Below are 13,650 nucleotides of genomic sequence, written 5' to 3'. Positions count from 1 at the left end.
GAAAATATCCACTGATGCCCTAAAAGATAAGTTCTAAAAAAAATAAGAATCAGCATCACTTAACTATTTAATCTTTAGGATGGAAATTGAAACTGAAAAATATAATAATGTGTTTATTAATTATTTCTTCTAATAGGGACATTAACATTTATATCAACAAATGATTTACAGAAAATAGTCATCTGGAAGTGAATAATTACCTACAGAAATTTAAATGACTGTTTTTCAAATCTGACAAGAAAAATGCCTTTAGGCTACAAATTCTTGCTATCAGTTTTTACTACAGGGATGTAAATTAATTACAAATTAACTGAAGAATGACATAATTCAGAATAAATGTCCATGATACATTCCAAAGCCAAATATAATTTTTAAGATTATGAATTACCAACCCCTTCAGCATTAGTTGTCACATCCACATTAAGTATTTATACATTAAGGACATATACATAATTTATGGTTAACACATAGAAATATGGATATTATATATATGTATAATTGTTTTTTCTGTAAATATACTGCCATCAAACTTCTACGCATTGCTTTTCAAAATACCACATCTTCTTGGTGAAGGAAAAGAATGACATTTACCAGTCTTATTGATCAATTGAGAAATACAGTAAATAAATATTTGTAGCCTGTGCTATGCAAAGGGGCCTAGGAGAACAACAAAAGGTGGAAGAATTACGGGATCTTATTCTGTCCTATTCTACCAGGCCATCACCACCTTAAACCTACTACAAGTATAAAAGACAGTATTTGAAGCTCAATGTTCCTTATTTCAAGGAGGTTGCAATTAAAGGTCCGAAATTGTAAAATTAATGGAAAATGCCAGGGATGAAGAATGTGCTGATATTCCAGATGTGGATGAGAGGATAATCATTTTCACTGGTCAGGGGATAAATGGAAATGTGTGATTAAATTTGTGTCATTTAGCGTAATGGCTCATTAGAAACTCTAAGAGAAATGTGCCACAAGAGCTTGAGTGACGTTTCCAGAAACAAAATAAAATCATCTGGGGCCCATTGCTCAAGTCTCTTTTGTGTTATTCAGAAAGTGTGATGCTCTGGAAAACCCTCGGATGATCTTACCCATCTCTCTTCATGTTACCAACCTCATAACCATAAAATGCTCCCATCCATATTCTGTGCTTAAAGATGGTTAACTGGACCTGTGAAGCCATGTTACAGATTTAAAAATGAATGTTTAAAACTAACATATTGTAAATAATATTGGTTAACTGAAGCCCTGGGAAAGATAGGGGAAAAAAAAAAAGTTCAAATGCTTCTTTGCCAGCTTCCATGATGGAGTATTAGTAAAGTTTTTTTTTTTTTTTTTTTAAAGTTTTTTTTTTTTTTTTTAAATTAAATCCCATGTTCTTAACCGTAATATGTATATAATATACACAGTGTGATGAGAAGCAACTGTTACAATCAGGCATTTTTCTGGGTTACATGTGCTGACCTTTACAATTTTCCATTGTTAGGAAAAAGTATCATAAGCCTACCTTTTTTGAATCTACTAAAAGTCCTGACAATTTCAGTTCTATAAAGCAATTTTATGTATCTAGCTTGTTTTGTACTCTCTTGAGTCCTAAGAGACAATACTATCTCCATTTTACAGATGAGTAAACCTAGATTCTGAAAGACTGAAAGTTAAAAGCTATCATTGACAAATCATAATGGGAAAAAAGTATTTGTTGGACATAAGTTTATTTGCAACTATAATTACTAAAGATGACAATATAAGGTATATTAAACTATGAGCAATTGAATCTAGAATATTTAAATATGCAAATTTTAACAGAATCCTGAGAACTTATTTTATCAATTTTTCTTCTAATTTTTATCAGCAAGAAATAGATATTAAATATCTTTCTATCATGCACCCTAATATGGCCAAGGTGCAATCACTTTTATTCTGGTGCATATTTACCAACCCCTTGGGGAAGATGTTCCCATGCATTTCCAATCATTTTGTGGATGGATGTTATTAGTTCAAGGGTGATTAAATCAGAGTGCAGATGGAGTGACTCAAATTCATCATCAAAATGGGAAAAGCTGCTAAACACATCAGAGTACATAGTGTCTTTTTTCTTTTAATAAAAATGAGTACATTAAAAAGGGGGAACTTTTTTTTTCAAAGAAGAATATGTGAACACCTGAGGTTCTGCTGAACATGCCTGGCAATTTATATCTTAAATTGTTTATCTGCATAGTCTTATTACTATAGATCACTTATTGAAGGACATTCACCAGAAATGATTTTTCAAATTTTTGTGCAAAACAAAAAGATATATATCCTAATATATATACATATTTAAAATAATATATATGATACCTAACCAATTAAGATTAACCTGCTGGATTAATATGTAGGTATATATAATATATAGTAATTATATATTGGTATTACATATTCATTGCAGTAGCACCCCATTGTCTATGAGGCAGATGCATCCCAAGACCCCCAGTGGGTGTCTGAAACTGGCTAATATCAAACTCTACATATAGTATGTTTTTTCCTACACATATATGCCTATGATAAAGTTTAATTTATAAATTAAGCATAGCAGGGAATTGACAAGAATAATAGAACAACTGTAATGACATACTGTTCACAATTTCACAAATAGAAGATTCGTGCTTACTGAAGACATTAGCAATCTCAGCATAAGATTTTTGTTCTTTCCTCATTAAGTTGAGAATTTTCACTTTTTCACTTAGAGGAAGCACCTTACTGCACCTCTTTGGCACATCCAAATTGCCAGTATCACTACTTTTGTGTTTTGGAGCCATTATTAATTAAAACAAGGGTAAATTGAACACAAGCACTGCAATATTGCAACAGTTGCTCTGATAACCAAGACTGCTACTAAGTGACTAACAGGTGTATCATATGACAGCCTGGATACCCTACACAAAGGGATGATTCACATCACCAGCAGGATGGGATGAGATAGAGTGAGACAGGGAAAGATTTCAGAATGGTGTACAATTTAAAACTTACAAAGCATTGCTGGAATTTTCCATTTAATATTTCTGTGTCCTGGTTGATCATGGGTAGCTAAAACCACAGAAAGCTCTACAGGGGGACTACTGTACATATACATATATATGGATATATATTCCATTTAAGACAAACTAATCCACTGTATTATTTACAGGACATCTTATAACTATGATTATTCAAACTTTAATTAAATATCATCCTCTAGCTCTAAGTGGGATTTTTTTAAGTTGGTTAACATAAAAGATATCATCTTATTTTTAAATACTTAATTTTCAAGGCACAGATATTTTACAATGATTCTATGCTTTTATCTGTATTAATCTTACAGTTTGCCGTAAATATCCTGCCTAATATCTTCTTGTGAAATTGAATTGTGACCACTTACAAGCTGATGGTGTGTGACACCACGAAGAAGGAAATGATATGGCTTTACTTCCTTGCATTTAAGACTATGCAATCAGCCCTTTGCAGTTAAAGTGCAGAACAACTTTGGCAAATTGTCTCTGCTAAACGTAGTTCTTAACTTTTGCCACCACTTTGGCTGTCAGTTTGAATCATCTTTAGAGACACAAATGAGAAAGTAGAGAATGTTCCTTGGCTTGGCAAGAAACAGTAGGATGGGTGTAAGTGTCTAAGTGAAGACAAGGAAACCCCTAGTGTTGATTTCTTCCCATGCTTGTTTTTGTTCTGGAGTTGGAAACAGAAAAAAAACACTATTGAGACCCTCTTCTGATGATTGGAAAAGTGTTCTGAAATGATTTGCTCCTCTGGATCCTGATCACAGTTGCTAAAAACTCATCTTAGAGATTATTCTACAATTCCCAATCTATGAAGCTATAGAGAACTTCTCAGCTTACACAGTGAAGCAGAATAATTCTCATTGTTTCTGCTTCAACAGATAATCTTTTCTTTTCCCTCAAAGACAGAAGAAAAATTTTCATTTTTTCCCAAAGATTTTATATTAGCTTTTATTTAATCGTGCTCAACATTGACATTTTTGACCTATCATCCATGGTAAATGAAAAACAGTATAGTAATAGTTAATCTCTTTTGAAGATATTTTAGTATTACCTTTTTCCCCATACTGATAAGTAAGAAATAAAACAGTCTAAAGAGGGGAAAGAGATTGTAAGAACCCAATAACAAGTTTAAGGTATCCAGAACAGTAGAACCAAGACTCCATTTCAAACAAGTTAGGAGGATGGAGATTCTGTGACATAATAAGTATCCATATAGGCTTGAAAAGCAAAATTTCTCGTGCACACACATGCAGAATTGCACGTGGTGACACATACACAACAATGATGATATCTGCTTTGTAATTGTTTCCTCCGTGTTTTATTTCTGCTACAAAGAAAATAAGGTAAAATAAATTAATGATAAGTTTCAGTTTGTATGTCACTCAGAGACCTCAGATATGCCCAGTTTACAATTTCTACCAGTCACTATACTCAGAATTGCATGGAACATTCAAGATATTATGCAATCTGACAGTTGTGCTCATAGAGAAGGTCCGTGGATTTCAGAAACATGTCTGCGAAGGGATGCAATTGATGTAAGAGAGGCCAATGAGCTCACAGTTGACAAAGGCAACATAAAAAAAATTTTTCAGTTACCATACCTAAGGCCAAGGATAATTTCCACTCTATAAAAAGGAGAAATAGAGGCCCAAATGTCTTATAAAACATACTACAAAATTATTAGGAAATGTTCAAATCTTTCCGTGATAATCTGTTAACTTCCTGAGCAAAATGCTGCTTTGGATCTATTTTTGAGTCATTAAAGGTCTATGTTTTCTTTCACTTAACAGTATTCAGTTTCACGGCCACAAATCTGTGGCAGATCTATTCAAAGGAAGATCAAACTATCCCAAGGAATATTTGAGCATCTGAACTGAGAATCTTAGGAAAACTGTCTCATGTTAATATTCTATAATTTTCTGTCAAGGAAAGGTAGTCAGAAACTACTCTTTTCTCCTGTCACTGGTAAGTTTAGGACATTTACAGGAATTGTCTTAATATCAGAATCTTTACTATATCATGTGTATTAGTATTGCTAGCATAGCAAATTGCCATAAACGTAGCCACTTAAACACGACTTTTAAAACATTTAATATATTTTACATTGCAAACCTCTTTTTATTCTTTTACCACAACTACAAGGAGTTGAAATCTGCCAACAGTTCAAAAGAACAGGGAAATAGATTCTCCTCCAGCACCTCCAGAAAGGAACCCAGCCAGCCGCCATCTTGATTTTAGCCCAGTGAAACCTGTGTAGGACTTCTGACCTACAGAACTGTAAGGTCAGCAAGAAAATGGCTAAATTTATGGTGACTTGCTGTAAATTCATCTCATCCCTTAAAAGTGTTTGTGATTTTAAATGGACATTATGAATAGAGCAGTAACAAATAAATATATAAATAAATATCTTTTATAAATAAATATACATATATAAATATTCAGGATACATGTCCTGAATTTTTACTTATCTATGTGAACCATTAGAAATATTAACAATTATTATAAGTTTATATTAAATACATTTTGTTGTGACATTACAAATTAAAACTGTGTAAAAGAAATGCTTATCAATTAACCTGATATCATTAATTTTGCAAGAGTCTTATAACAGGTAAATCAAATCTAGATTTGTCATAATTTTAATTAGCTACTCAATAATGTCATAAAAGAATAGTTACTAAGAAGCCCATAATCTTCCCATTTTGGAAACATAAGGCAAACATTTTTTAAATACTACTTTTTCGAAATAGGTGCCTGTTTCAAACACTGAATTTGAAAAGTCATAGAAACATCTGAAATATCTTTTCTCTCTCTCTAGTGTGTAAGGAGCCACTGCACTCCAGCCTGGTGACAGAGTGAGTCTCCATCACAAAAAGAAAAAAAAAATTTTTTTTAAATACGTTAGCAACTTCTAGAAACCACTGGTTCTCTTTATTGCTTTATGATTCTTGTGTAGCAATTTTTTTTCTGTGACCAGAAAAATATGTCACAAGCCAAGTTGTATATATTGTTAGCAAGTGGGTAATGAATTAAACATAAGGCTAATAACTTTTTCAGCAGGATTATTTTTCCCTCCCAAATTATGCTATTTATTTTGGGGGTTTTGTTTGTGTGTGTGTTTGTGTCTAGTAGTTGCACACAGTATGTTCCCTTTAAAAATACAGCAAATCCATTCTGCTTACCAGACTATGCCCTGAGCCCCAGAGCCAATAGGCTTTAGATTCTGGTAGCGCTTGAGAACTGTGAAGGTTGAGTCTCCCACTTCCACACTGTAGAATTGGTTGTCAACTTTGCTTTTGCTCATGTTGTAATGTTTGGCAATATATGACACATCCACTTGTTTATCGAATCCCTGTCAAAAAGAAGAACAGCAAAAACATGAGGCAAGTGAATAGGCAGACTGATAATGAGATGTACAGAAGCTTGTTATTTTAATGATTACTAACACCTAGCCATCTATCATCTATTTCATGAAGTTCACATAGAAAAAAAAAATAGGTATTCATCCACACAAGATTACCTGGAGTAAAGAGCTTAGGGAAATAAATGCAAAGAAATGGTTTTTTCCCAACATTAAAACTATTTATAGTAGACTTATCTTAAATTTTACTTGCATTATCTTTTCTAAAGTATCTCATGAAAACATTCATTTGTAGAATAAACATCTATAACTACTGAATATGCACTGGTCTCAGAGGTTATATTAGTTCCTTCAGGATTCAAGTAAATATGAAAAAGATGATCACTGGCCATCCATTATAACAGTCACATGAGGACAGATAATAATATACTGAATGGGAAAAGACTGGAAGCATTCCCTTTGAAAACTGGCATTAGACAAGGGTGTCCTCTCTTACCACTCCTATTCAACATAGTATTGGAATTTCTAGCCAGAGCAATCGGGCAAGAAGAAGAAATAAAGGGTATTCAATTAGGAAAGGAGGAAGTCAAATTGTCTCAGTATACATGGTTGTGATTTAGAAGATCACATCATCTCAGCCCAAAATCTCCTTAAGATGATAAGCAACTTCAGCAAAGTGTCAGTATACAAAATCAATGTGAAAAAATCACAAGCATCCCTATACACCAATAACAGACAAACAGAGAGCCAAATCATGAGCGAACTCCCATTCACAATTACTTCAAAGAGAATAAAATACCTAGGAATACAACTAACAAAGGATGTGAAGGGCCTCTTCAAAGAGAACTGCAAACCACTGGCTCAAGGAAATAAGAGAAGACACAAACAGATGGAAAAATATTCCATGTTCATGGTTAGGCAGAATCAATATCGTGAAAATGGCCATACTGCCCAAAGTATTTTATAGATTCAATACTATCTCCATCAAACTACCACTGACCTTCTTCCCAGAACTGGAAAAAACCACCTTAAACTTCATATGGAACCTAAAAACAGCCTGCATAGCCAAGACAATCCTAAGCAAAAAAAAACAAAGCTGGAGGTATCATGCTACCTGACTTCAAACTATACTGCAAGTCTACAGTAATCAAAACAGCTTGGTACTGGTACCAAAACAGAGATATAGACCATGGAACAGAACAGAGGTCTCGGAAGTAATGCCACATATCTACAACCATCTGATCTTTGACAAACCTGACAAAAACAAGCAATGGGGAAAGGGTTCCCTGTTTAATAAATGGTGTTGGGAAAACTGGCTAGCAGTGTGCAGAAAGCAGAAACTGGACCCCTTCCTGACACCTTACATTAAAGTTAACTCCAGATGGATTAAAGACTTAAACATAAGACCCAACACCATAAAAACCCTAGAAGAAAGCCTAGGCAAAACCATTCAGGACATAGGCATAGGCAAGGACTTCATGGCTAAAACACCAAATGCATTGGCAATAAAAGCCAAAATAGACAAATGGGACCTAATTAAACTCCAGAGCTTCTGTACAGCAAAAGAAACAATCATTAGAGTAAACTGGCAACCAACAGAATGGGAAAAAATTTTTGCGATCTACTCATCTGACAAAGTACTAATATCCAGAATCTACAAAGAATTAAAACAGATTTACAAGAAAAAAAACCAAACCCATCCAAAAGTGGGTGAAGGATATAAACAGACACTTTTCAAAGCAGACATATATGAAGCCAACAAACATATGAAAAAATGCTCATCATCACTGAGTACTAGAGAAGTACAAATCAAAGCCACATTGAGATACCATCTCATGCCAGTTAGAATGGTGATCATTAAAAAATCTGGAGACGACAGATGCTGGAGAGGATGTGGAGAAACAGGAGTGCTTTTACACTGTTGGTGGGAGAGTAAATTAGTTCAACCACTGTGGAAGGCAGTGTGGCAATTCCTCAAGGATCTAGAAATAAAATATCATTTGAGCCAGCAATCTCAGCAATCTCATTACTGGTTATATACCCAAAGGATTATAAATCAATCTATTATAAAGACACAGGCATGTGTATGTTGACTGCGGCACTGTTTACAATGGCAAAGGTGTGGAACCAACCCAAAAGTCCATCAAAGATAGATTGCATAAAGAAAATGTGGTACATATATATCATGGAATACTACACAGCCATAAAAAGGGATGAGCTCATGTCCTTTGTAGGGACATGGATGAATCTGTAAACCATTATTCTCAGCAAACTAACACAAGAACAGAAAACCAAACACTGTATGTTCTCACTCATGAGTGGGTGTTGAACAATGAGAACACATAGATACAGGGAGGGGAATATCACACAATGGGGCCTGTTATGGGGAGGTTTGGGAGGGATAGCAGGGGGTGGGAAAATTGGGGGGGGATAACATTAGGAGAAATATCTAATGTAGGTGACAGGGAGATGGAGGCAGCAAACCACCATGGCATGTGTATACCTATGTAACAATCCTGCATGATCTGTACATGTACCCCAGAACTTAAAGTAAAAAAAAAAAAAAAAAAGTACCTACATCCCTTTCTCAGAAACAACTAAGATACAAACTTATGTAAAGTTTTAAGTATTTTAATTGGGTAAATTTGAATTAAACAGTGTTGACTTCATTTATTCTCATTATTATAATATAATATAATATAATATAATAATATAATATAATAATAAAATGCTATTATTCTGAATCAAGCATAGCAAAATTTTTTTCAAGTTAACATTTTTCTAAAATGCCACATGACACTTTATTTTTTGGAAGCTTAGATTTTAAATACTTTAATTGTTGCATTTTTTGCTTATTTTTAAGAAAAGTTAATCCATCAATTATATTTAGTCATTGAAGAGCCTGTCTTTACAATTTTGAACCGTAATATGTATGTATAATACAAATATCCATCACCTGTGATGATCCACAAATGATCTTATATTGTATTTATGACATAAATAGTAAGAATTCTATAGCTAGAAGGGACCTCACAGAAAATCATGTAGCCTATTCCTGTGGCACACACTGGTGGATGCCCTCCCAGCAGTCATCCTTTCTTGCTAGTTTTGTTCAGGTTTTAAGCACCCACATTTTCTGTGGGTTTCTCTCCAATCCCAGTCATTGAAAATTAAACAATCTATGCCAGTGGTTCTCATTAAAGGTGGCTTTGGCCCATTTGGGGCATTTAGGAGATTTGTGGGCAGGCTTTAAAATGCCACAATAAGGGGAGAGGTAGGGTTTATATTGATTTGGTTTGTCAAAGAATGCTGGTTGTCCTACAAGAAGTGAGATGTGAGTCATTCCCACACAATGAATAATTTCTCACATACCTCACAACTTGTGAGTGTCCTGCCAAAGCTTTAATTAGTAAAAAAAAATCTGCCTATAATGTTTTGAGTCCAGAATCTACACCAAAGACTTTCTGTATGATTTTAACACATGCCAACTTTTCTGAAAATCAAATTCTGATATAATTTAAAAGATTTAAATCTCCTTAGGCTCTGAACCTCTGGATTGATAATAAAACTATTTTCCTTGGAAAGTTTTGGCATTGCATCTCTAAATAAAAACTTGAAATAGAAATATGATCTAATTTTCCCCATATGCCCTTGGAAGTGGATCCAAGCAGCATCAGTGATGTAAATGAGGAGAGTACAGTGGGGCCCATATGAACATGGGTGGCAAAACCTACAAATCCAGTGCTAGAATCTTGAGACCCCAGATAGCGGAAACAGACTTGCGAGTAGAATATGTGTGACGGGCACCAACCTATGATTGCATCGGATATGGTGGCAGCATTCACTTCAAATGCACTCAGACCTCAAGGAATAAAGCAGACTTATGGGAACTTATGTTGCTTGTACAGGAAATCAAAAATTCAAGTGATTTGCAAATGCAGTAACAAAAGGTCTACAATCAAGAAAGCAGACTGTGGAGCATGGCATAAGGAATAAAACAAGACTATTAAACATCAGACATTGCAAGCCTATTGAAGGAGACAACAACAGGGTTTAGAATTTAGACAATGGGTGTGGATAGTGGCAGAAACAAGAACATTAGTCTTCAAACAATCCTTGATTTCAGCCACAGTACCAGGAACTGCTCTCCACACCATGGCCCATTTCTACTCTAGACTTTTTGGCATATGAGCAGAATAGCTTGAATAAAGCTCTCCTTTTTTCCCTTGCTAAGAAACGTTAAAAAGCAATTGGAGCTAAAATATAAAACGAATTCATCTGCCAAGTTTAATTTGGGATGAATGAAGTGCCTAACTTGCCATTTGTCATGTTCTGACCCTTCTTTATATCCTTTAATATTCTGTTTCTGACCACACACAAAATCTTTAGCGCACAGTAGCCTCATCAAACCTAGATAATATATCTTCCCTTCCCTTAGTTATTCCCTTCACTTTTGAAGTGTAGCTTTCTCAACTGTGTTGCATGTATACACTAATCATTGGCAATGAACTTTGTGTTCTGGATCCCTGACTTAATGCTGTATCATGGCATGGCCCTATGCCTTTGGACTTCACTGTGGCTTTTCTAGCTATCGTCTCAGTCTCCATATCACAGTAGATTCAACTTCTTGTCCTCCCCTTCCAACATTTCAATGTATATTCAAATAAATCAAAGAAGCTTAAAGATTCATGTCACTTCTCTTTCAGGTTTAACTTCACAAGCTACCCTATTTAATATTTAGAACTGTTTAACCCAACAAACACAGATGATATGCAAATCATTTGCCCAATACTAGGTTTGGTACTGGAAATATAACAACAACAACAAAAAAGATAAGGTTTGGTCTAGAATGAAGACAATCAAATAAAGTTTTTAAAGTATAGATAATACATTCTACAGTAGAATAAAAGAAGGTGCTGAAAGCAAACAGAAACTAACAAGCAGAAAAAGGCTCTCTCTATATAATAGAAATAAGTGAATATTTATTCTGAAATAGAGTGTTGCAATGGCAGCATATGTGCCGCAGTAAACTATGTGTGTATTCAGGGAGGTAAAGGACGACGGAGGTTTTTAAAGGAAAAATGAGGATGATTATCTATTTTGAGATAATTATCCTTGGTTACAGGATCAATAACAAAGGTAATGCCAGTCTGAAGTGGGACAGGCAGTTGCTGGGCAGATATCTTTGCAGAAATATGTTTTGCATAAGGTTGTGATGGTCTTTGTGCAAGCTTGTGGGTTTTTCAGCCTTTGGTAACAGTTTCCAACAGGCATTTCTGCATATGAACCCTTTTTTTAATGGCCTTCCTCTGCTCTATTTGTCAGGGTTTTTTGTTTTTCTTCTAACACAAGTGACTCCATTTTGATTCTGACAATTTTAACAGTTTCAACTAACCACCTGCACTCGTTCATTATCATTAGTTCATTCAGCTACTATGTATCAGCAACTACTGGATGCAAAGTCACAGGTATAAAGTTGGTAATGTTTGAGAGGAGATTTTATCTGTGTTTTCCCCAACTAAAAATATCCCTGAACCACCCTTTTCACTGGTTGTCAGATATAAACGTGCATTTCAACCACCTGGGGATTCACATCTGAGAAGCCAGGCTTGATAAAATACAAGTCATTGGCATAACATTCCGGAGATTTGGATTCAAGCATCAGCAATCAACCAGTTGAAAATCATCTTTACAAAGTTTGTGTATTCACACATACACAAATATATAATTTCCTTTCAAGTTTCTTTTTTATACCCCAGTTTGAATTAAACTTCAGGTGAAATTCAGAAGTTAGGGAAGATATTCATGAAAGCATCTCAAATAATTGGTAAAAGTCTATTTTAATTGCTAGTTTAAGCAGTAAGACATGGATACAAGAGCATAGAAAATTTTCTTAGACTGATGTCATAATCAAGAATTTTATAGCAAATATGATGTGTTAAAGAACTTCCCCCAGATTCCATCTGTGCCCCAAGCTTACAAATCTAAATTGAGTTTTGAAAAGTTCAGAGCATATTTAATAGAATATATTTTATCCTTCAGCTTCTATATAGTGTTCCTTGTTCAAATATAAATTTTTGTTTATGAAATGTGCCCATGAAAATATTCCATTAAGCACACTGCAGAAAAATACTCTGTGTGCGGAAAATGACTTTTCTCTAGTTATACATTTTAGTATTTCCTGAGTTCAGGTCATAGGACAAGACAGCTGATTATTTGAACCTAGAAGGTTAAAACACACATACACACACACACACGCAAAAAAAAAAAAAATTTATGTTGAGAAGGCATGATTAGCCAATACTTAGTCTAGAGCAGAGATTCGGAAGTTTTAACATGGATTAAGACTAGCTAGTGGGCTTATAAAATGCAAAGTTTCTGATTCAGTAATACTAGAATAAGGCCAAGAATCTGTATTTCTAACAAGTTTCATACTTTGAGAATCACTGTTTTAGACAATAGTAGAGATAAAAGATGCCACCATTCAAAGATGACTAATTAAAGAGTCAAAAACTGGAAGCAATGCAGATCACGTGAACAAAAGATGTGGAAGTTAAAAATAATGTCATAAAAGACTCTCCTTGATATCAGCACCTAAGCCTTCATCATCAATTCCATTGCTAACCTATAGCCACAGAATGTTGCAAAGAAAAATGTCTCACATTATTGAACTTCTCTTGCAGGTGCCCAAAGCTTTGATTGCACTTTTCTCAAATATAATAGCCTGTATTTCAGAAGCACTCCCTCCTCATCATTTGTGGATGACTGTCCTGTGTTTCTAATAGTCAGTGTCTGAGTGGGAAACACTGAGGTTTAAGAATTTTTGGAGGTTAAGCTTTCTTCGTTTCTTTTAAATGATATAGCTCAAAATAGCACTGAGCCTGGATCAGTTCTACACTTAATAGCTGTGAAACCTTGGGCAAAACATTTCATTCTTTCATTCATTATTTATATTCTGTATGGTTTCATAAAATATTTGTGTAGCTCATGGTAAAAGATAGAGAAACAGGTCAAGTGCGGTGCTCACGCCTGTAATCCCAAGACTTTGGGAAGCCGAGGCGGGTGGATCACGAGGTCAAGAGATCAAGACCATCCTGGCCAACATGGTGAAAGCCCGTCTCTACTAAAAATAAAAAAATTAGCCAGGCGTTTGGCACACACCTGTAGTCCCAGCTATTCAGGAGGCTGAGGCGGAAGAATCGCTTGAACCCGGGAGCGGAGTTTGCAGTGAGCTGAGAACACACCACTGCACTCCAG

At 34.8% G+C, this 13,650-nt stretch overlaps 1 protein-coding gene across 8 annotated transcripts in view; it reads right to left on the bottom strand.

Moving 5' to 3' along the window:
- The window catches only part of MAPK10 (mitogen-activated protein kinase 10), a 314,404-nt gene that overhangs the window by 131,708 nt on the left and 169,046 nt on the right, over positions 1 to 13,650 (bottom strand). For all 8 annotated transcript variants that reach the window (XM_017545154.2, XM_017545151.2, XM_017545153.2 and 5 more), the window contains exon 4: positions 6,215 to 6,384. In XM_017545154.2, the coding sequence (XP_017400643.1) occupies positions 6,215 to 6,384 (170 nt within the window). The remainder of the gene's footprint in view (positions 1 to 6,214; positions 6,385 to 13,650) is intronic.

Source organism: Cebus imitator, unplaced genomic scaffold (assembly GCF_001604975.1).
Source record: "Cebus imitator isolate Cc_AM_T3 unplaced genomic scaffold, Cebus_imitator-1.0 Scaffold177, whole genome shotgun sequence".
Classification (NCBI taxonomy): domain Eukaryota; kingdom Metazoa; phylum Chordata; class Mammalia; order Primates; family Cebidae; genus Cebus; species Cebus imitator.
This window is presented reverse-complemented; position numbering and strand designations above follow the sequence as displayed.